The sequence below is a fragment of the Crassostrea angulata genome, chromosome 7, assembly GCF_025612915.1.
Source record: "Crassostrea angulata isolate pt1a10 chromosome 7, ASM2561291v2, whole genome shotgun sequence".
In the NCBI taxonomy this organism is placed as follows: domain Eukaryota; kingdom Metazoa; phylum Mollusca; class Bivalvia; order Ostreida; family Ostreidae; genus Magallana; species Magallana angulata.
This window is the reverse complement of record NC_069117.1, coordinates 16,440,744-16,462,711: the sequence shown is the minus strand read 5'-3', so window position 1 is coordinate 16,462,711 and position 21,968 is coordinate 16,440,744. Positions and strand designations below refer to the sequence as shown.

General features: G+C 33.3%; 1 protein-coding gene across 1 annotated transcript; it reads left to right on the top strand.

Annotated features, from left to right (window-relative positions):
• The first annotated feature begins 3,474 nt into the window (after positions 1-3,474).
• Positions 3,475-21,939, top strand: LOC128191582 (uncharacterized). The gene is made up of 16 exons (XM_052863713.1): positions 3,475-3,633; positions 4,918-5,012; positions 6,398-6,523; positions 7,386-8,060; positions 8,766-8,978; positions 9,565-9,695; positions 14,037-14,256; positions 14,856-14,988; positions 15,706-15,848; positions 16,230-16,352; positions 16,496-16,583; positions 16,695-16,853; positions 17,103-17,240; positions 17,869-18,005; positions 18,992-19,648; positions 20,211-21,939. Exons 2-15 carry the CDS (start codon positions 4,926-4,928, stop codon positions 19,436-19,438), a joined length of 2,820 nt encoding a protein of 939 aa, XP_052719673.1. The 5' UTR covers positions 3,475-3,633; positions 4,918-4,925; the 3' UTR covers positions 19,439-19,648; positions 20,211-21,939.
• The last annotated feature ends 29 nt before the right edge of the window (positions 21,940-21,968 follow it).

The window sequence follows — 21,968 nt, the reverse complement described above, 5'->3', positions numbered from 1 at the left end:
TTTCTCGCATGACCCAATTGATGACTAATTTGAACTGTAATGCAGACATTACGCATCCTTCTCTGACCCCGGTTTTAACATTAAAGAAGATGTAGTTGTGTCCTACTGAGCATCTGAGGTTGTTATAGAAGCTCTTTATCAGGTGAACCAGCTTAGATGGAATGTCATAATGACTTTGGATGTTCCAAAGGCTGTCTGGGTGTACACTATCAATTGCCTTTTTGAAGTCCACAAAGTTTACATACAGTTTGATGTTAAGGAGTGCAAAGATCTGGTCAGTACAGCATCGATGCTTCTTGAACCCTGCCTGCTCCTTCCTCAGTACTGCATCAACAGCATCTGTCTATCTGTCATTCTTTCGAATGATCTTATCCATGATCTTACTTGGCACTGACAATAGAGTAATTCCCAGTGTTCATTTCTTTGGTATCTTTATTATCAATTACCCCTTTGTACCAGTCGTCTGGAACTATCTCTCCATCCCATATAGTTGTTAAACGTGGTTGGAAGATGGTGGCTGCTACTACATGGTCTGCCTTAAATAGCTCTGCATCAAGATTGACATACCTTATTGACTTCCCATTCTTAAGGGTCTTAATTGCATCTAATATTTCATTTTTGGTCGGGGGTCAGTATTGATGTCCAGATCCCAGGTAGATTCTGGTATGACAGCTGTTTCGTCAGGTGATGGCCGCTTCAGTACTTTATGGAAGTGTTCGGTCAATCTTTCTTCTTGCTCGTTCTCTGTATTCAGAACTGTACCATGTTTGTCCTTGATAGGCTCTCCTGTGCTTAACTCCGTGATGAAGGCGGCCTTGATGGTGTTGTCCCTTAATCTCTGGGTATCAAATTTCTTTTGAGTGTTATACTTTGCCTCAGTTTTCTTCAGCTTGATCTTGATGAGTGCAGTCACCAGATGATTAAAGTCTAATAGAGAGCGTCTCCACATATCATTGATCATAAGGTGATCAATCTGGTTCCCGTCCCTTACGTTTGGATAGTTCCAGGTTTGTGGATATCTCGGTGTGTGAGGGTTCCTCCTATTACATGTACTAGGTTATTCATAGCACAGATCTCCACCAGTCTCTTACCACATAACTCCACCAGTCTCTTACCATTATCGTTAAGTTTCTGTTCCCAACTCCATGTTTTTCCATAACTCTTTCATTGTCGGTGTTGTCTCTTCCGACCTGGGCATTAAGTTCCCCCATGATGACAACGAGGTCCCTCCATGGGGTCTTTTCCGACTCCGCTTGTAACTGGCTGTAGGATTTGTATTTGTCCTCATCACTACTGTCATCCTTTGGTGCATAGCATTGTATTAGTGTGATGTTGATGTGCTTGCCCTTCAGTTTTGCACTCACCATTCTATTACTTATGCTTCCATTTCATCAGGCATCGATCCACACCTTTTCTGAGTATGATGGCTACTCCTTCATGGTGTAGATAGTCATCCCTCCCAGAGTAGAGGACAGTTTTTTCCAGCAATGACTCTTATCTTTCCAGATCCAGTCCATCTACTTTCACTCACTACTATTACATGGTGATTAAACTGTCTAATCTCAGATGTTACCTGTGGTGGTTTACCTGTCTCATACACTGTCATCCCATTCCAATGTCCTAGGTCTGATCTTGGTTTTGGTGTTCAGGTCCTCCCCTTTCTGTTGGTGACGTCCTTGTGATCATCACGATATAACATTGATAATATATACACCATATGACTTCATTGACATCTATATATTGAACACCATTTAATGGACTTTATTCTGAATATTTGTTAACTTTTACCTTTAATTTAGTTAGTATTGATGGCATATTAGCTATTCAGAATTTGGAAATAAAATTATCGATGACTCTTGTGCTCGTTTTGAATATCAACCAACAGTAACTCAATTGAATCTTTGTACATACATGTACATCAGAATTTTAGGACGAAACCGCCAATACACTTTGTTTCGGTTGGTTTGTTTTCTTCTTTTGTTGTTGTTATTTCAGATTTCTAAAAATGCTCTGATGATGTAATTACAAATGTCTAAGTTCGCTGGCACTTACATTTGGTTTTTAAAAGCGTAAATGTTTTCTAAAGAACAATGCAATAAAGGAACCTAGTAATAAATCAATAAGCTTTAAAGGCTTTTTGTCCAGTCGTGAGTGGTAAATCGGGGGTCTGTGATCAACTTCGGAGTTATATTTCTTAGCGTGACAATGAAATCTCTTAACCTTTCCCAAACAACAGTTTTAAAAAAAGCCAAGATTTCAATAAGCACCATAAATTTATTCGGTGATTTGAATAAATAATCGATTAAATCCGACCTTGATTTTCAATAGAAAAAGACAGTAAGGAATATTACGCGTATTTTTGTTGAATTAGTTAGTCCCTTTAACATGAACATCTTTATTCAGTCAAGGTCTATAAGTATGACGGTTTGTATGAAGAGCCGTTTTGGTATATTCGTTACCTCTTTGTGATATACCGGTTTCCTATCAGAATAGGTGGTTAATCTCTAATTATCTAAATTGAATCAAAGATGTCATGTTTTTGAATGTGTGATGTCAGAAATTATATTGTCATAGAAAAAGATGTGAAGTATTGTATTCCCAGCAGTGATTGATATTTAAGGGGATATCACCTAGAACTTTTTAATTATAGTATACATGGGTATTAGATATACCCAGAGTCTAAATGTACAGCATTTCAATAATAGACGGTTTCATCATTTCGTTTCAATTTGGATGATGATTTTGTTACTATTTTTTGCAAAAATGTACTTATTGCATGAAAAGAATGAAAATCAACATAAACAAATTTACTAAAATATTTCTAAATTTTATATCTTTTATTTTTACGTTAAGAATTTGTTTGTCTTTAATTCTTCGGCGGTTCTATATATAGGTTATTAGCACATTCATTACAACTAACAATTTTGAGTTGCAAATGGATACATTCTTTGATCCCGAGGAGCAAGTCACTGTTGTTTCGAGTATATGCGTCGGAACAGAAGAGGGGGGGGGGCTTGTTTGGAAATTTAAACATAACCATAACCATCCCGGCCCCCCCCCCCCCCTTTTTTTTTTACTTGCTTGTCGATCAAAATTTCTGATAAGTCTAGCCCCCCCCCCCCCCCTTTCAATTTTTAATTTGCACTGTCAGGTATCACATGTATAATTTAGTGCTCAGTCATACGGTTATTCAATATGAATAAGTGACATTACCTATTACCTTTATTGTACTGATTCGAATGGTGATACTTGAGCATGTAATATTTTTGTTCTCCGAAAAATGCCTTGAATATATTTCTGTGTAAATATTTACCCTTGTTGTGGCCCAGATTGGTTAATCGAACTTTATCCTCACTTCTTGATGATTTTTCCATACAAAAATAACAAATCATTATTATTAACACCAAACGTTAAGTCTTCCATAATTCTTTGTTGATATTTACACCTTATGTATGTAATAGCTTTCCATATAATCAAACCTGTTGGCTACGTTGACGAATTAGGTCAAGCGTTTTAACGACTCTGTGCTGTCAAATGGCGGATGGTGAAACTGATAAACATAACAAACAAATAGGGGAAAATTCAACCCGTAGAACATCTCTGCAGTTATATTAAAACTATATAACATATAAGGTTTGTTATTTATCTGAAATGTGTAATCATTGTTAGAGATTCCATGCCATATAAATCTGACGAGATTGTTTATCTTTTTGGATTTGTGCACCTTGTTTTCTTATGACTTTCGATGTATGCATTTAATTTCAAACTATTCAGGTTAATTATTGAAGTGTTATAACTTCCTTTAAAAATAGACGTGCTGTCTTTAAATTATGATAATTTTAAGAATCATTTTACGTTTCAGATGATATGATTTTTTGAAATGTCTCGAAATTAAAAATATTGTCAAATGTACAATGAGGCTGTATAAAGTTATAGTCTGTCCCAAGTTATTGCTTCCGTCACTTTTTGATGATTTTCCATTAAAATAAACATGTCTGTCAATGAGGTATAATTCAAATTGGTCAAAGGGAAAAAAAATCTAAGATTTCTTCATTGATGCATCATCTGTTTAAGCCCGGAGATCTTCACATGAACAAAAACAAACATCGTTTGAGATTCAAAATGGGAAAATCTTTAAATCTTTTATCCATTCGGATATACTGGTACCTGGATTAACTCGCATAATTTTTTAATGTTATGAAGGGTACTTTATATTGTTTGCAATGCAAAAATTCTGTAGACTTTCTATTTTTGGTTGTGTATTGAAACCTGAAGCAGTAGACATGGTAGAGGGGGCTTTTAAAACAGATGATCTAGACTTTTTTCATTCTAGTGAATGGATGAAAAGTTGGCGCAGAGGTATTTATAATTATCTAGATATAGAGCTAAAAGCGGTGGAAGCAGAAACTTGGGACAGAGTATAGTTCTATGTTTAACGTAACCCACCTGCGTAGGTTTAGGAGAAAATGTGTTTTAGAAAAAAAAAAAACTGATTACTCCGAGTTTTATTCATTCAATCTTTTCCTGTTTGATTTTACTAAAATGCTGCAATCTGTAGAAATTCAAAATGTATAGAGCACGTTATGGACTATATATCTATCAGACACTCAATGGGATTGTCAGGAGAGATCATTATTAAAGAGGTAGCCTACTGTATCTTGAAAACAAACTGTATTGGTATTATTGTAAATGGATAAAAATTGTTTGAATATGTTGTTTGTTTGAATTTTTTCGTCTTCCCTTGTATGTTTGATATATTGAAGTTACGTAAAACTAAAACATAGAATTAAGTTTGGGCAGCCTGATAAACCTTAAGTTTATAAACCAATTACATAGCTATATATTATATAGCTATAGAAGGCATTGTTTGAGAAGTGTTATCATGTTCATAACAATCTATTTCATCACATATTCCAGGCGGAGGTATGGCTACAATGAATTCAGGGCATCACGGAATGAAGAGAATCTTTCGAAAAATTAGCTACTGTTTTGTTTTCCTGTCTAGAATCAATGTGAGTATAAATATTATAAAGTGTAAGGTTTTGTATGGTCACTTTGACTGAATTTACACACACAACAGAACAAGAATAATCAACTAATGTACAATATTTAAAGCCAAACCTTTCAAAATGTGAGAAGGACAACAATTTTTTAAACTTTGATTAGATACATAACAAAAGTTTTTATTTGGGTTTATGGAAAATATTGGCTGAAGAGTAAGTCAGTTACATAATAAACAAAGTATATATAACTTAAGAACTTGAATGATTTCCACCTTACAAAAAGAACAAACAATTGCTGGTAGCATGCTTATTTTAAGTCTTGACCGGAAAATACTGGTGCTGGAAATTACCAGTGGTAAACACCAGTATTTCCTGTCCTTGTAAATACTACTAATTTTCACCACACTGGGAAATACAAATTTAAATTCTTTATTTGTTTGACTTCTTTGAAAATCTGTGTTTAGGAAATAAGGTATAAGCAGTAAGCATAAAAAACACAAATCAATGTCTTTGTCATCTCTCTGTCAGTATTCACCTGATCATCTTTTTCCAAAAGTAGCCTACAGCATTTAGAGTACAAGTTTTTTCAACCCTATTTTTTGTATTTTACAGATTTATAATCATTCAAAGCACAAAATTTACTTAAATCCTTTTATTGTTACTGTAGCTTTTACCAGCAACAAACAATTACACTTGTTTTTTTATCAAATTAACTATTGACAGTTGACTGTGCTCCTGTTTTGGGGGGAGATATTTCCTTTGAGTGGGTCTAATTGGCTTCTTTGTAGGTGTGTTGCATAGTGACACAGTCACACTTTATTTTACACAATTTTCTTGGCCCATTTTTCACATATACATGTATCAAAGAAACAAGAAAATATAACTTTTAGTTTCATGTTTTAATATGATAACTGAATAGATGCACATATACCTGACTTAAGTCTTAAAACAAATAAAACTTTTTATGAATTTTGGTCGTTATAGTTTGGTGAATTGATTTCAAACTTGCTGTGTAACTTTATAATGAGAAACTATAGAAGTTTGAGTTTTATTAAGATTGCAAGATCAGCAGATGATGAAGAAATTAATTTAGGAGACATGTATTGCTTATGCAATACTGTAAGAATATATGTTAAAAACTGCATGCATATGAAGGTGCAATATATGATAACCTTGGGCAGGGAATGCTCAGTATTTAATTTAAACAATATTTTATCATGGAAAACATAAATGGATTGGACAGCAGGCACTGCGTATATTAGTCCTCTCCATGGAGCTCAGTTTTTTATTTACAATGCGACATTGGTATTAGATTGCTGTAAAACATCAATTAAAACAACTTGTTGTTTTTTGTTGTTGTTACCATCTTTATCCCCTGTTTATTTTTTTCTCAGGGAACTCTACATGTAAGAAACCACTCCCAACAAGTGTCAGTCCACCACAGTCACAGTCCAGGGACCAAGCACACCAGTAACTTCCGTGTAGCCAGCCTCTGTTTTCTTTTCCTGAGACGATTGCATGTAAGTGTGGCAGAGTACCCCACAATAAATTTAGCTATACAAGTATCAAAAATGTAGCCACCCATAGGGTTAATGTTTTAATGGTTGTTACTATAAAATTCAATCAATTGGCATAAATTTCCTAATGTAAGAAATAAATCCAGTAAGAGTTTATAAGTTCATTAGATAGTGTAATACAAACAAATTTGAATTATTTGCTTGCTTTTCAGGAAACAATATGGAAGTCTATGTTATTCTATTTTATAGTTTAAACACAGGTTATGCCTTAAATTTATATAGATCTTAAACAGCTGTCACTATCATGTATGCCATTACTGCCAGAGTGTGCAGTCATTTGCTACATGTAGCTAATAGATATGGTAATAAGGGAGATTAATGAAAAAACTGAATGGAAGTAGCATACTGATGATATAATACAGTACCATTGTGCTCCATGATCTAGTCTCATGAAATCAATAGATCAGTATTACTTTATACTCCTTTATCTAACTAACAGAATATTCATAAAATTCATCTTTTAATTAACAATACATGTATTGATTAAGTAAGCTGGTGAACTAAGATTTTTTATCCTTTGAAATGAATGAAGACAAAATTAATTTTTGAGAATACACTTACATGTTGGTACAGGCATTGTGTCACAGTAATCTGTGATAAGTATTCAAATTTTAGATGTTAAACTTTGTCAAAAAATTCAGTGCATTTTTAAAATTCTTTGTAAAATTATTGAAATAGAGTAACAACACTTTTTAGATACTAAACTTGAAATAAAGATGACATTTTTACATATCTTGTTAAAATGTTTTTGATGTTTGATTATATGTTAAACTCTATTCATAAATTCATCCCATTGATTTTGTAGGCATTTGAAGGGAGAACTACCCAGATTTCTTCATCATTCCACACAAAACAAAGCAGCAGGAAAAGGAAAAGTCTTCCGAGTACTCCAAAGTGCACATGCTGCAACCTGAAAACAGGCTCAGCCACAAGCGATGAACAGACTAAAACCATACTGACTCACACCTTGAGGGAGCTGGTGCCTAAACTCTCCAGAATCTGTATCGGCCAGAACCCGTACAGCTCCAGCCAGATCTGGACAGCCGATAAGAAACCTCCAGGGTGGCCCTCCGAGAACGGGATCAAATGGAAGGATCCCAATAATAATCCCAAAGATTCCTTGGAAGTCTTGCAGAAAAAGATGAGTGTCCTCCTAGACATGTGCAAGACCAAAAACATTCCTGTGGAGTACCAGAGAGAAATCAAGGCCTACCTGAATGTCTGTGACGATCTCAAGTCTAATGACACACCAGACATCTCATCCCTGCAGATTCTCAGACAGCAGAGAAAGAAGTCCCATGAGCTGGCTCTGGCTTGCAGACATTTTTCCGAGATGGTGAAGTGGCATGGAGCCCCCGAGAGATCCACATTCCTTGAAAGTGAACTCATCAACCTTTGTCTGGTGTTACAGAAAGCTAATGCAGACAGGACGCTTAATGCACAGTTTGAAGAGGTCTACTTCGCTATTGCACAGGCAGAGGTAATTGAAGCAAGTCATTATGATTTGCAGATTTGATGATTACATGTATTTTTGTGTCTTTTAGGGGTTATCAGAACGCTTGTATAGTGATTACAAGTTTTAACATCTCCTGAGACATATTAATTACTTACTCTAATCCTTTTCCTTGATTAATTGAAAATAATTAACAAATAAAACCTTTCAGGAAAAAGCAAAACTTTATTACTGCCACAACAAGTAGATACATGTACATGTACTTATGAGTTGTACATAACTTAACAATATAAGTAGATAACTTTTCAATAAATAGAAAATTATTGGTCAGTTACCAGTAACTTAAGGTAACAAATGAGTTAAACAACACATTAGAAAAACATTACCTTTCACGAGGGGATGTCCCTCTTGGCAGTGCTTCTGTTGACTGATGTGTACAAGGTTGATATAAGATACATATTTCATGTTGAAGTATGACCAGGTATAAAAATAGAGGGAATTGCTCAATTTTTCCATTTAAAAAATAATTATTACTTAACCAAAATTTACTATGTGTGTTGTACTGTTTAGAGAGATGATTCTTAACATTTTATATGAACTTAAGTATTGTACGCTGGTTGGCTACTTGTGTCATACCAAAACATCTATTACATGCTCTCCATTTTTGGAATTACTTTGTTCGTAAGCTATGATAACTTAATATACTCAGAGGTGAAGATTAATTTGTTTAAGGGAACCCAGGAATCTCCAGGAGAATTCATGGAACAGTTCAACTCCACCACGAGGGCCCCCTTAGATGGCGGCGCCCCGATGCCACATTTCAGCATGGGGAACCGTGGCTCCCTGGAGCGAGCCTCGTTCCAGAATAACCACATGGCTGCCTCCCTTCCTCCTGTCCATTCCCAAATGAACAATTGCAGGTTTCCAAACTTAAACAGTATGGAGGTCAGATCATTTGTATGTTGAACATTTTTATTCATTTTACATTATCATACCATGTTGTTAACTTTTTCTTTCATTATATTTTCACATACATGTACAATGTTCAATTAGGTAAATTCTTGCAATGTTACTGTTGATTAAGTTAAAAATTTTGGCCTGATAAAGTATTGGATGGAGGGGCATATCATATTAAGGTCAAAATTGATTTCCTTCAATAATGTAAACAACTGCTTTGGGATGAATTCACAGGATAAAACTTTTAATCTAAATAATCATCAATATATGACTTATTTGCAAATTATTACATAAAAACAATAAATTACATCAGCAATGATACTTCAAGTATTGATCTAACCACAGATTTGCTTTATTAACAAGGCAAAAGATTGCATTGATACAGGGAAAAAATGAGATAATAAAAAAATAATGCTTTGTACATATAACTCATCACTATATACTAGTATCAGAATTGTTAAGACATGTAATTGAACAATATAAAAACATAACAGTTGAAATATTTGAACTCTTGAGAAGATAATTACAAGTTCATGAAGAACGGAGAATGTACAAAATGTCTGTTTGTCTGCAGGTGACCATGACAGAGACGTCAGAATTCCAAGCTCCGACAGAGATGGATTATTCCATGGAGTACATGGACTGCGACAAAAGACAAGTCACAGCCAACAGGATGATGATGCACAAGAGGATTCGTGGAAACCGGTATTCCGAGGATATGATCCTGAATTGAGCAGTTCTCATGGAATCTGAGACATTTTACAAGTGGATTAGCTAGGGTCACTAAGAAGTTTCCAATTTTCTAATCTTTTTTATCTAGTTATATGCTTAAATTAATGCTTCTATTGATATGCAGGCACATGTACTCAATTGATAAAACACCCACATTTTTACCTAGTTTAGCTTATTGTACATGTCTTTTTTTCTTGCTAATTGCACACGAATTGCCTGTATGTGTCATGTTCTTTTCGTTTTGGTTCATTAATTTTTCAATGAAACCAATATTTTCAATAAGGAGAAGTGAAACTTGAAGTTAAAGTATTTGAAATGGATACATTTATTATCATTTAGTGTGGAAATCTTCAAATATAGATTTAGTTTACGAAAATTATATTTTGTTAATTGTGAAGACTATTTTATTAGTAAGCATACTAGTATAACTAAAACAATTATCTCTATAATGTTGGAAAAATATTAAATTGTAAGATGGGAGATATTGATACTGTTTTCAATCGGTGACCATGGATAAATAATTATTTCATCTTCTAGTCTCTATATTGTTATCAGTTAGCAAATAATATTTATTCATGTTTTTGTTAAAGTATTACTCTTTTCAGTATTCTATCAAGTGCACTAAGAAAAGTGAAAAAAGTTGGTTTTTTTCTTTTTGCTTTTTAAAATAAAGAAATACATGTGTATTTGTGCATTATTTGTATGACTGTATTTCTTTTTCTAGTTGTGTAATATTGATCAGTGCATTAATACCCTTGAGCATAATGGCAACTGTTGTGTTTTGATTGAATTGTTGGATATTCTGTGATTTACTGTGCAATATTAGGGTCCCATTATTGGCTTTTATGTGCAAAAGAGTAGTTTTATTGGACAAGTAGCCTGTAATTGTAATCTATAATCTGAAATTATCAATGAGTTTTAATCTGAAATTATCAATGAGAATTACTCATGAAGTTGTTTGATGTTTGCTTAACTTTTCTTATAGAAATATATATATAGTGAGGCCATAATGGGTTTTATTGTTTATTGATATTAATACTTTTTAAGACACAGGTGATCTTTTGATGTATTTTGTGCACAGACATTTGTATTTATTGTAAAATTTGATGTTTTTTGGCAATATGAATTATTATGATTGCATGAAGTAGTTGAATTTCAGAATAAGCCTCTGAACTATGTAAATACCTTCATTGATTGTGTATCCCATCCCCACCATTTAAATTTGTGATATTTTTTTTATTAAAAAAAGTCTATCTTTTTGAGATAGATTTTCATTTTTTATTCAAATTTGTGCTCATATATAATTTATTACATTTTGATTTGAGAAATAAAAAGAAGGTTGTGTATTAAAATGTGAAGATTTAAAAAGAATTATAATGGAATAGTAGTTGGGTAATGGATTTATTTTCATCTACAAATGTCATTTTTCAATGATATTAAAAAAAAACATATTCTTCAAAATGAACAAAAAATTGGAGACATAATTAAGATTTTTTTTCTACAATTTTGGGGCATTTTTATTTTCTTGCTTGTTATTAAGGACATTGTGTCTATGACTGAAAACAGTGCTTTTTAAGAGAGTTCATTGTAAAAAAAAAAATGATATGTATTGCTTGTAAATGCTGTTGTGGATATGAAATAAGTGCTTCATATTTATCCATTGTTATTTTTTAGCCATGTTCCTTGGAGTTTTGCTTGTTATTTCCCACTGTAGATATTTGACTTGTAGGTTTTCTTTTGTAATGGAGATTAATTCCAATTATTTAAAGGAAAATCAGAAGTTTTTTAACTATAGGTCTGTTTATAGACTATTTTTTTTTTAAATGTAATATGTTAATGAACTTTAATTATAATTCCCATTATTCCAGGTAGTAATTATTTATTGTGCATTTTCATAGATATTGCTTCATGTTAAGATTGCTGTGTATATACTCATTCAATGGTCAGGTTATTTCCACCCCAATGCAATCTTCTGTTTTCCATTTTAAAGAAAAGGAGCTTTTCACTTGTACAGAATTTGATCATCCCATTCTTAATTTATATTTTCCATGTAACAAAAAGGAAGACTTAAAATTTTTTTTACTCTTATTTCAATCATGATTTGAAAAAAAGGACTAGAAAAGATTTTTCTCTTTCAAAGTTATCCTGCAGAACCTTAATCATTTCAACCAACAAGTACAGAATTTTCAATATTTTCAGCAATTGTTTCAGAGGTACTTTTAACAATTTTCTATACTTATTTATTGATTGGTGGTTAGTACAATGTAGGAGAAGATTTATGATAGATTTATGATAACAAGCTGAGTAATTTCTTTAAGACTTGTAAAAAGAAACTCAATGCAAGACTCTTTAAAAAAGAAACTTGGAAAATATGATTGTTTAACACCCACCCTCTTTTTGGTTTAATTCTGCCTCTAAGTACATGATATAAACATGTATCTGATTTCATTTCTGCTTTATTAGATCAAATATGGTTGACAAGTAAATACTATGCTATTCATTTGTATTAACTATGAAGGCAGTATACACTTTCACATATTCTGGCCGTGATATTGAATCCTTCCCCTCATATTTGACTGTGTATTTTTAATAACCCACTCATAGCTTGTTTAGTAAAGGTATAACATGCACATTGTCAATATTTATAAGGGGCACACCGAATATATTGGTGTCATATATATAATAGGAGATTTTGTTTACATGTAAAACACATTCCATTTATTGAATTGCATTCTCATCCACAATATTCATAAATATATTGTAATTTTCTATACAAGTAGTTGAAGAATTAAGATATTTTTTTTCTAAAAATATAAGATACTTGGTAGGTTGTGGTGTCTATTGTTTCAATACTGCACCATGCATGAACATTTTTTTTTTTTATTAGGGGGTCCAAATGATTTCTACACAAGTTGAAGCATCAGTGAAAATACTTTAAAAAATCTAAAACTAAAGTGACAAACATAGATACACACAAAATTTTAATGGTAAGTTATAACACTAAGAATAATTAAAGTAAAATAGCGAATATTGTGGTGGACATTAATTTTATGGTTTTGAAATTACAGACATTTGAATTTGTACCTTTTTTAATACAGAAAAGTTTTATAGTACAGAGTTATTAACATACAAGAGGGTTTTTGTACAAAAATATATTTACTGTGATGTTCCACTGTTTTCTAATGTTACCCCATCACAACCTATTGAATCCACACAGTCCTCTGATAGACATTGTTCCTGTGCTGTCTGTGTTTAAATTGTTTTAATAAAAATATAGAAAAATGTGTTTGTGTCTTCTGTTTACATGTAATTCATTGTTCTTTTTATAATGAATGTAACCATATATTAATGAACATGTTGAAGGATGGCATGGATTAAGATGTGTAGCAGATAGGTCAGGCTCGTCAGGTCCATTCTGAATTTTTTTTAGCCAGGATAAAATTATAATTGAATTTTTAAATATAAATTTCCCATTAAAAATCCTAAAGCTTTGTTTCAATTTTCTTTAACCACTTAGTATTAACCATATGAGGACTTGTTTTTATCTTTAATTTCCAAATCTCTCTCTCTCTCTCTCTCTCTCTCTCTCTCTCTCTCTCTCTCTCTGGGGAGGGGGGGGTCCCTGAAATTTAAAGAAATATGTAGTGTACCCGACTGTACCTGCTAAAATGTGCCTCACAGTTTATGTCGGTAAAATATTGTTTAGTATCTCATTTCACATACTGTTCGCGATATATTGGAGATAAATCTATGGTAATTTAGTATTTTGGTTGGACTCGATATGCTAAAAATTCTTTCTTCCCATTTGGCACTTCTCGGATCTTATCACAACAAGGTTAAGAACATTGCGAGTTCCGAGTGTTTGTTTTCCGAGAAACAACTTTCACTTTTGCCTGAACTTTTGGTTGAATTTCAGAAAACGGCAACGTCAACCTGTGAATTTCTTAAAATAAGTTTAATCCGAATAGTTTCCAAATGCTTAGTTTGTTGTCATAACGTTTTGGAGTGGGAGGGGTATTCAATAGAGATAACCACTGATAACCGAGGTTGAGAAGGTGTTCAGGTATGGTGTATATGCATACATATAGCACGATTTATAAGTTATGATAACGAACGTATGATGTGATAATTGTTATCTAAGGTCATGCATCCAAAATGCATTTTCTGTATCATTGCAATGGCATGACAGACTGTATATTTCATTTGTAATTTATTTTCATTTTAGGTGGAGTTTTTACAAAGAAAGATGAAAGGAAACGTTGTGCTGTTAATGTTGTTCACGTTCATTTCTCAATCATATTCGTCGATAATAAGGGAAAATGGACGGACGTTTATCAACTTAAAAAGTACGGAAAAACTACATCTCTCTCATGAACAACCTTCATTTGCTTCAAAAAATTGGTATTACACAGAATTTGTTGAACATTCGCAACAGGGCATCAAGTTAGAATGTCTCCGTGACACAGCTTCAGAATCACAAAACACCAGCATCACATGGTACAAAAATGGAGTACAGGTGATCCCAAATGAAAGATATCCTTTATAACGATTCAGTTTATCTATGACACCATTTTATTTTTATCATTGAACTTGCAGAACTTTAACAAATATCAATCTTGTGCAGAGGTGCATCTTGCTCAGTCCTCTCTCTGCTGTCTGATGCTTGAGGAAATTCCATCTGACTGTCTGCAGCTACTTGAAGCACTGTCTCTATTTTCAGACTTTAAATCTTTGTAAGCCTATTTCTTTTCCCTTGGGGTGTCTAATGAAGAGCATGCATTGGGGGGGGGGCTACTTTTCCCTCAATTATGTTCATAAAATCATAGTTCTCCGATTTGAGGAAAAAAATAATAAGAGTTAAGATTGCCTGATGGTTAATGAACATACTTGGTCAGTGGACTTTGTTAAGAAAGTAATCAAGGGCTGAGGCAAACCCAAATTGAGAGATTTATAATGTTGTCTGTGGAGTATGAAACTCTAGTATAAAATAGAAATTGACCAGAGTTCAGTTTCTAGCTAGGTGTCCTTAAAAAATTACTATCGAAGAACATATAAACTTGCATGTCATGAGTTAATTTAATAAGTACAGTTTATAGAAAGTTTCAATTTGTTGATCCTTAATCAGAATTTACAGTTCAGTTGCTCAGTAGGAATGAGGAACTGTTCATTAAGGACCCATTGACGGATGATACAGGATGGTACAACTGCTCCCTCTGGTATCAAGGCTACATTACAGACAGCTACGCAAGGGAGATAACAGTGGATGGTAAGATTGCATGGAGAGAAGGGGATTTATTTTCAGTATACCGGTAATTAAATATAAGTTGAAAATTGAATATTTCAACCAAGATGGTATTGAAATTAAAAGTAACAGTAAAATAGATTACATACATTACTATTACAAATTCAAATGCCTCTAATTTAAAAGTTCTATACATGTAATTGTCATTTGACAACTTATGTGTAATTGTGTGAAGCAAGTACAAAATGTTTTTTAGGTATAATAAATCAAAGTACAGATTAAGTATATCAAAAATGATTAAATTACTTATTAGTTTGATGTAATACTTGACTTTATCCACAGTGTCCCATAGGGGACTTAGGGCAACTCCATTGGCTTTCCATCTCCCCCTGTTTTGTACATTATTACCATATTTCAGCTGTTTAGCTCATTGAGACGAAGTTGAGGGAAGCTTATGCTTTACCCTCAGCATTAACATCAGACCCAATTAAAATTTTTGGAGCAGGTCCTGTATCTAAGCTATTACTTGTCCAATCTTCACAAAACTTGGATGGATGGTGCATCTGCCATTCTGGGCATACTAATTGACTTAACAGACTTGGATGCTGAATCGGGACCAAAAATTAGATTAACAGAATACTGTGAAAATACAGTGTGACTGGAAAATTTACTGTCTTTGCCCTTTGGAATTTCTTGCATGAATGAAAAAAATCTAACTTATTATTCTCTCCATCAAAATAGAGCGAAATCAAAAGACTGCTCCAAGGGTGGTCCAGGTAGATCCAGAAAGTCGAGTGAAGTACATCAAGCTGGGTGACAGCTTCAACATCAGTTGTACTTTTTATGTGGGGAATCCTAACAAAAACAACCCTTTAGGTTTTTCTGTAAGTATACCAGTAAAATTGACAAAAAAATGGATTAATTTGCAAATAATATAAGTCAAAGTATTTAAAGTGAAAATCAGAATACCATATATCCAATTTTTTTTCGCATTTCACAAAATTTGCGAAAATGGGGAAAATCTGTATCATTTTTAACATTTGTCAGTCATTTTTTGCGAATTAAAAAGTTTCTTATAGAAAATGATACAGGATATAATTTCTGTGTAATTAATTATTTACGATTTAAAAGAGATCGCAAAAAAAAGCAAAACTAAATCAATGTGAAAATTACCGGATATATGGTATCCGAACTTATGTACTTGCTCATGAACAAACCATTTTCATCCTAAGAATGTTTATGAATTTTTGGGGTCTATTTTGTAGTTGGAGAGAAACTGGAGATTCAATGGTACAGATCTTACAGACACTGAGAAGACAACATATGGATTCAGCACCAGTGCCAACCAAACAGAGTCCATGCTCCTATTGACTGTAAACAATGCCACAGTAAGTCACGAGGAACAAAAACATCACAGTTTACAAAATTAGAGATTTTAAAGTTAAAATGTAACAACATTTGGCACAAATTATAATAGTGCACGGGTCAGAAAGGATTAGTTTTCATGTATCTCTTGATTCTCCTTCATTAGGAGGAAGACTTAGGCACCTATCAATGTGTTGGAAGCAATGCTCTTGGAAGTGACCACCAAAATATCACTGTTGAAATAGCTCAACCAGGTAAAGTTTAGAAAATGTCTTGATGCATCTAGAAAAGTAAGAAAGTTACCAGTATGCTTATCATATTCACTACATTAAACCAGTCTCATTTCTAGTGTATTTGATTTTAAGGAGGAGACCCGACCAATATCCTGCCACTTTGGGCCATCATTAGTGTAGGTGCTGGTGGGTTCGTTCTCTTACTCTTCCTATTGACTGTTGGCTTATTGATCAGAAAACGGCACCAAGAGAAAATGGAATGGCCAGCCCCAGATACAGAGCACTATGACGGTAAGTAAATGTGGACTGAATAATTATGAATACTTGAAGTAGCGTTTTATTCTTGTAAGTCAACACAAAAAAACCCACATGAAATAACCGCTTTTATGAAGGTCAAAATTGGAAAGTGGCATCTGAAATTTTAATTTAAAGCATACCTGTACATGCAGTGCATAGGACTATATGTTATGAACACTTGATGTGTTTAGTGTTGGTAGGCACTAGTTCTGTCTGGTTATTCTGTGTCCTCTGTGTCCACAGTCCCCGAATGTGAACTGGAGTATGATGTGTTCATCTCCTACAGCAGTGAGGACGAGGACTGGGTAAAACAGGAGCTGTTAAAGAACCTGGAGGCTGAGGGCTACAAGGTGTACATCGACTTCAAGGACTTTGTACCAGGTAAAAAAGCATTTTTACCTTTTATTAAGGAGTCTTTGTTTATGCTAAAATTGAAAGGGATAATTTTCTGAATTTGCATAGTTAAGGTGCCTCACTAAACCATGAAATATTTTCTCCAATCAGCAGAAAATTACTTGATTATGATAGAAAGGATGATGGATAAGAAGTATATGTGTCAAATAGGCAAAAAAAAGTGCAATTTTGGATGAAAATGATATTTTCAAAAATTTCATTTAGTAAACATAAACAAAAGCCCTGGCGGATTCAAACTCATATCTGCCGTTCACAAGCCTGATAATTTAACCACTGAGCTATGATAATATACATCTGAGTCGATTGATACAAACAGTTTAACAAAACATTTAAATCACCATATTGTGACGTAGTGTCTAAAAAAGCATAAGTCTAGGTGTAGTGAAATACCTTATATATATATATATATAAATGTATTTAGTGTGATGGAAAGATTCATGCTGGTAGAAATTCACCATATGATGACAGAAAGATTTAAAGATAGAAAACAGAATTAAACTTTTTTCATTTGCAGATTATATAAGAAAAGGGGAATGAATGTTTTTCAGCGTAAGGTTGTACCTCTTCAATATAAAGGTTTTTAACTATATTAAAGGCATGGCTATAGCTGAAAATGTGTTGGATGCAGTGTACAAAAGCAGGAAGACAATAATAGTGATGTCCAAGAACTTTCTCAAGTCTATGTGGGGACAGTACGAGCTTCAGCAAGCCCACAACAAGGCCATCGTCAAGGTACACTCATACAGATGTAGATGTACACTCAGAAAAGTCACATCTGGGCTGCGTTCAAGATCTTAGCAGCTAGCCTAGCCGCTAGGTCGTAGATATGTAGGTTTAATTGAACAGACTGCAAGGTTAGCCACTAGGTCTCAGATTTGAAGATAAAAATATTCAACTAAAGACTTATTAGTTATTATGTTGACATAATTTTTATTTCAAGCGGAAACATACATGTTAAAATTTATCATAACTTAAAAGATGAACAAAATATCACTAAATAAATAGATTTCCTGTTTGTTACAAAGAGGTAACTAAGGTGGCCATCTTGAATTTGATGCCTAGCATAAAATATTTAGGCTACGAATATCTACGTAGCGGCTAGGCTAGCTTACCATTGAACTGAACTGAACTTTATTTATTTTACAACGATTGATAAACAAGTTCTACAACTTATATTAATATCTCTCGTTGGCACGGATGTTAGCGCGAGGGGGTCATTGGTGTGGGAAGAAGCCGGAGTACCCGGAGAGAACCCACGTGTCCAAGCGGGCGACCGCCATACCCTATCACATACTACCTCTGTCGATCACGGGGATCGAACTCGGGTCGCAGCGGTGAAAAGCGAGTGCATTGTCCACTACGCTACCTGGACACCTTGAAGCTTACCATTCAACTATGTAGCCCTAGGTAGCAGCTACGATCTTGAACGCAGCCCTGATGTATCATTTATATACCTTGCACATATACTCAAAATAAAAATTGATTGTTTTTTAGTGCATTTACATTGATAATTATATTGGTATTTGTAGCTCTACTTGATGTATAAAATTAAGTCAAAAGTGTAACTTTAAACTGCTCAATTCCATTATTTTACTTGATTGGTAGAGTGAATTGATGAATTCGTCCTCAACACCACTGATATGTATTGCTCACTTCAAGATTATAATAAAGGGAATTAATATAAATTTTAAATTATAAGGGTGTACTGTTTTTAACAGAGGGATGACGTGTTGGTTTTAATCAAGTTTGGAAAGTGTAAAGTTCCAGCCAAGTTGATGGGGAAGACCTTCCTTGACTGGACAGACAAAAGTGTGAAACCTCACTTCTGGGGCAGGCTGGCAGACTTCCTTGGAAAGCCAGGAGATTTCCAAAACAGCTTGGAATCTGAGGAAGATAAGCAAAAAGACCTGGAAACAGAAAACTCAATCAGCAATTGCAACAATCTTCTCCGAATGACTTCAGACTATGACAGTGATTTTGGGGACATGGAGAGTTCAGAAGACGTGTTTCTGTCGCCTGGTTCCGAAAGACTGCTAGGGCTACAGAGGCAGAATGCACTTCAGTCAGGGGAGAGAATGACGTCTGCTAGTTCACGGAACAGAATGAGCACGGAGACAAACTCCAGGGTCAGCTGTGACGATGAGTCCCAAAGACTCATATCCTAGACATAATTTTCGTGTTTTTCCTGCAGTGATTTTGATTCCTATTTTAGTACATGTAGTGCTGTGATTTTTGTTGAAATTTAAGGCAAGTAATGTTGATCGTTTTTGGTAGAGGCATTTTTAAAATGTATTTTAAATTCTACTCTTTGATTTTTCATTATTTTGTACTTTTTATTAAGTGATGATTCTTGTTGACTTTTATTAGCAATTAACGTAGCTCGCGGGTTTGCTGACGTCACAATAGGAATCGACGTAAAGAGTTGACCGTCATAGTAAACTCATAATTTTTTTTTTAATGACAAATGAGATATTTAGAAGTATAAAAGAAAATATTTTAAAAAGCTTATATGCGGTTTATGACTGTTTATACAAAGATTTATAATATCAAGTGCTGAAAATTTAAAGATGTCACATACATTGTGACAGTCATATTTTGTTCTATAAAGATAAAGAATGAGTGTGCGTTAGAACTCTTCCATTTATAGTCATGTTTTAAAATAGAATGTATGCATTAACTTCGCTTTTTTTTTACAATTATAACTTCCGTAATCTGTACTACCGATTAAATTCTTAAATTTCTTTTGGCTTGAGATAACTGTTTTATTCGATTTCTTACTTATAATGTCAGTAGTTGCCTGGCATTTTATTTTTGCATTGATTGACTCGGAGTTTCCTAAAAACAAAAATAGCAATTTTCTGTATCTTTACAGCCTTACATTAATTGCATTTGATAACATTCACAATAATGTCAGGTAAACCCGCGAGCTACCTTAAGTGATGATGATTTTTTTTGTAGAGGCATTTTTTAGATGATTTCTAATATGGTTTTAAACTTTATAAACACTATTTTTTGGTTTTATATATATATATATATGCCAGATTGGGTATACATTTGTCATTTCATGGGCAAAGAATCAAAAATATTTTGTTTATTTTTTTCCCATTATGATCATGCGTATGGTAACTTAAAATTTACTTTTTGATAAAGATGAACATCTTCATCAATTTTATTTAAAACTTTGAACAAATATCTAGGGTACTCTGCTTGTTGAATCCTCTGACTTTTTGTAGGATACATTGTACTACGATTGAGAATAATTAAAGTTGGTGCAATTTTATGTCTCATACATGCTTCACATGGTTCAGGGATGTCACCTTTTACATCTTTTAAGCATTCCATTAGTGTTAACCTATTTCTGATTCCTACCTCTCTTTTTGTTGTAAAGATTATAAAGTTAATTTAATTTTTTTTATTGTAATGGGTTGTATACTTGAAATAGTTGAAATGTAACGATGTTAATTTTAAAACCATGTTCTAATGTGGCTATAGACAATTGTAATGCATTATTCTCTAGTTCTTAGTTTTAAATCATGGTTTCTTGTTTGTTGATGAACAAAGAATTTCTTGGTATCAAATTGATGTACAAGGTATATGAGACTTTTTTTGACGTTGCATATGCATAATATAGACATATATTTTAATCAAATACTCAGGCGTAACACCAAGCAACATCACCCAATTTCAGAGCCATTTTGAATTTGAAACAGATTACCCCCCCCCCTTTCAATTTTTTAGACTCAAAATTCCAGAGTTTTTTTCATAAATTTCATTATACATTTTCATACAATATATAAAAGGTATTAATTATTTGAACTAATGAGGTTGTAAATGCAATCTTACACTGTTTAATGGCATGTTACTTATATGTTTATATATTTATATAATGTTAAGTTTACTATTATAGAATTATTCTTGTTATCATTCCATCACATTTAGGCTCACCTGAGAAAACATTCAAGTGAGTTTTGAGTTTTTGAGTAATTTGAGTTTGTTCAAATTATAACCCAGGGGTAAGTAATGAGAAAATTAAGATTTCATCATAGAAATAAATAGAAGACAAGTCCTCAATTATTTTCTGAAAACCATATTTTAAAGTAGTCATATTTTACATGAATGCATTCTTTATAAAAACAAGTTTAAATACAGTATTTTCATTGTGCACATGTGTTGTGTTGTTTGTGGCTTTATATTTTGAAGGTATTATATTTGATATTACTGCTCACTTAATTCTGCTGTACGTCTGTACATAAAAATGTCTATTCACAATGTTCATGTCAAGACATTAAATATATATAAAAAAAAAATCATTTTTTCTGAATCTCTTTATGCATATTTTTGTCTGTTGATTTGGCATAAGGTGTTTGAATTTTCAGTTTCTGCATACATGGCTTAACCTGTCACACCCCCATTAATTACGGTTATTTATGAAACCAATAAAAGTAGTAGAAAGGTTTCTAGTGAAGTAGTTTGATTTTGCAGTGATAGTTGAAGTGTTCTTAAATTTTACTTTGGAACAATATCCGTGACTTCAATCTCGAATTATACAAGACTATATTAGAAGATTCTGTTTTTTATATATATATAATGGCTATAAAAGAACTCGCACTATTGTACAAGACAGGGATATGGTCAGGGTCTTGACGTGCAAATGATATCAAACTTGCATGCATAAGTAATCTCTGAGCACTGAAA

What these genes read in the sequence shown, in the direction of transcription:
- LOC128191582 (XM_052863713.1), top strand. Translation starts at nt 4,926, where the DNA reads ATGGCTACAATGAATTCAGGGCATCACGGAATGAAGAGAATCTTTCGA. An exon ending in TTTTCCTGAGACGATTGCAT is followed by an intron (nt 6,524 to 7,385) that starts GTAAGTGTGGCA and finishes TTGATTTTGTAG; the next exon opens with GCATTTGAAGGGAGAACTAC. An exon ending in TGTTGAAATAGCTCAACCAG is followed by an intron (nt 16,584 to 16,694) that starts GTAAAGTTTAGA and finishes TTTGATTTTAAG; the next exon opens with GAGGAGACCCGACCAATATC.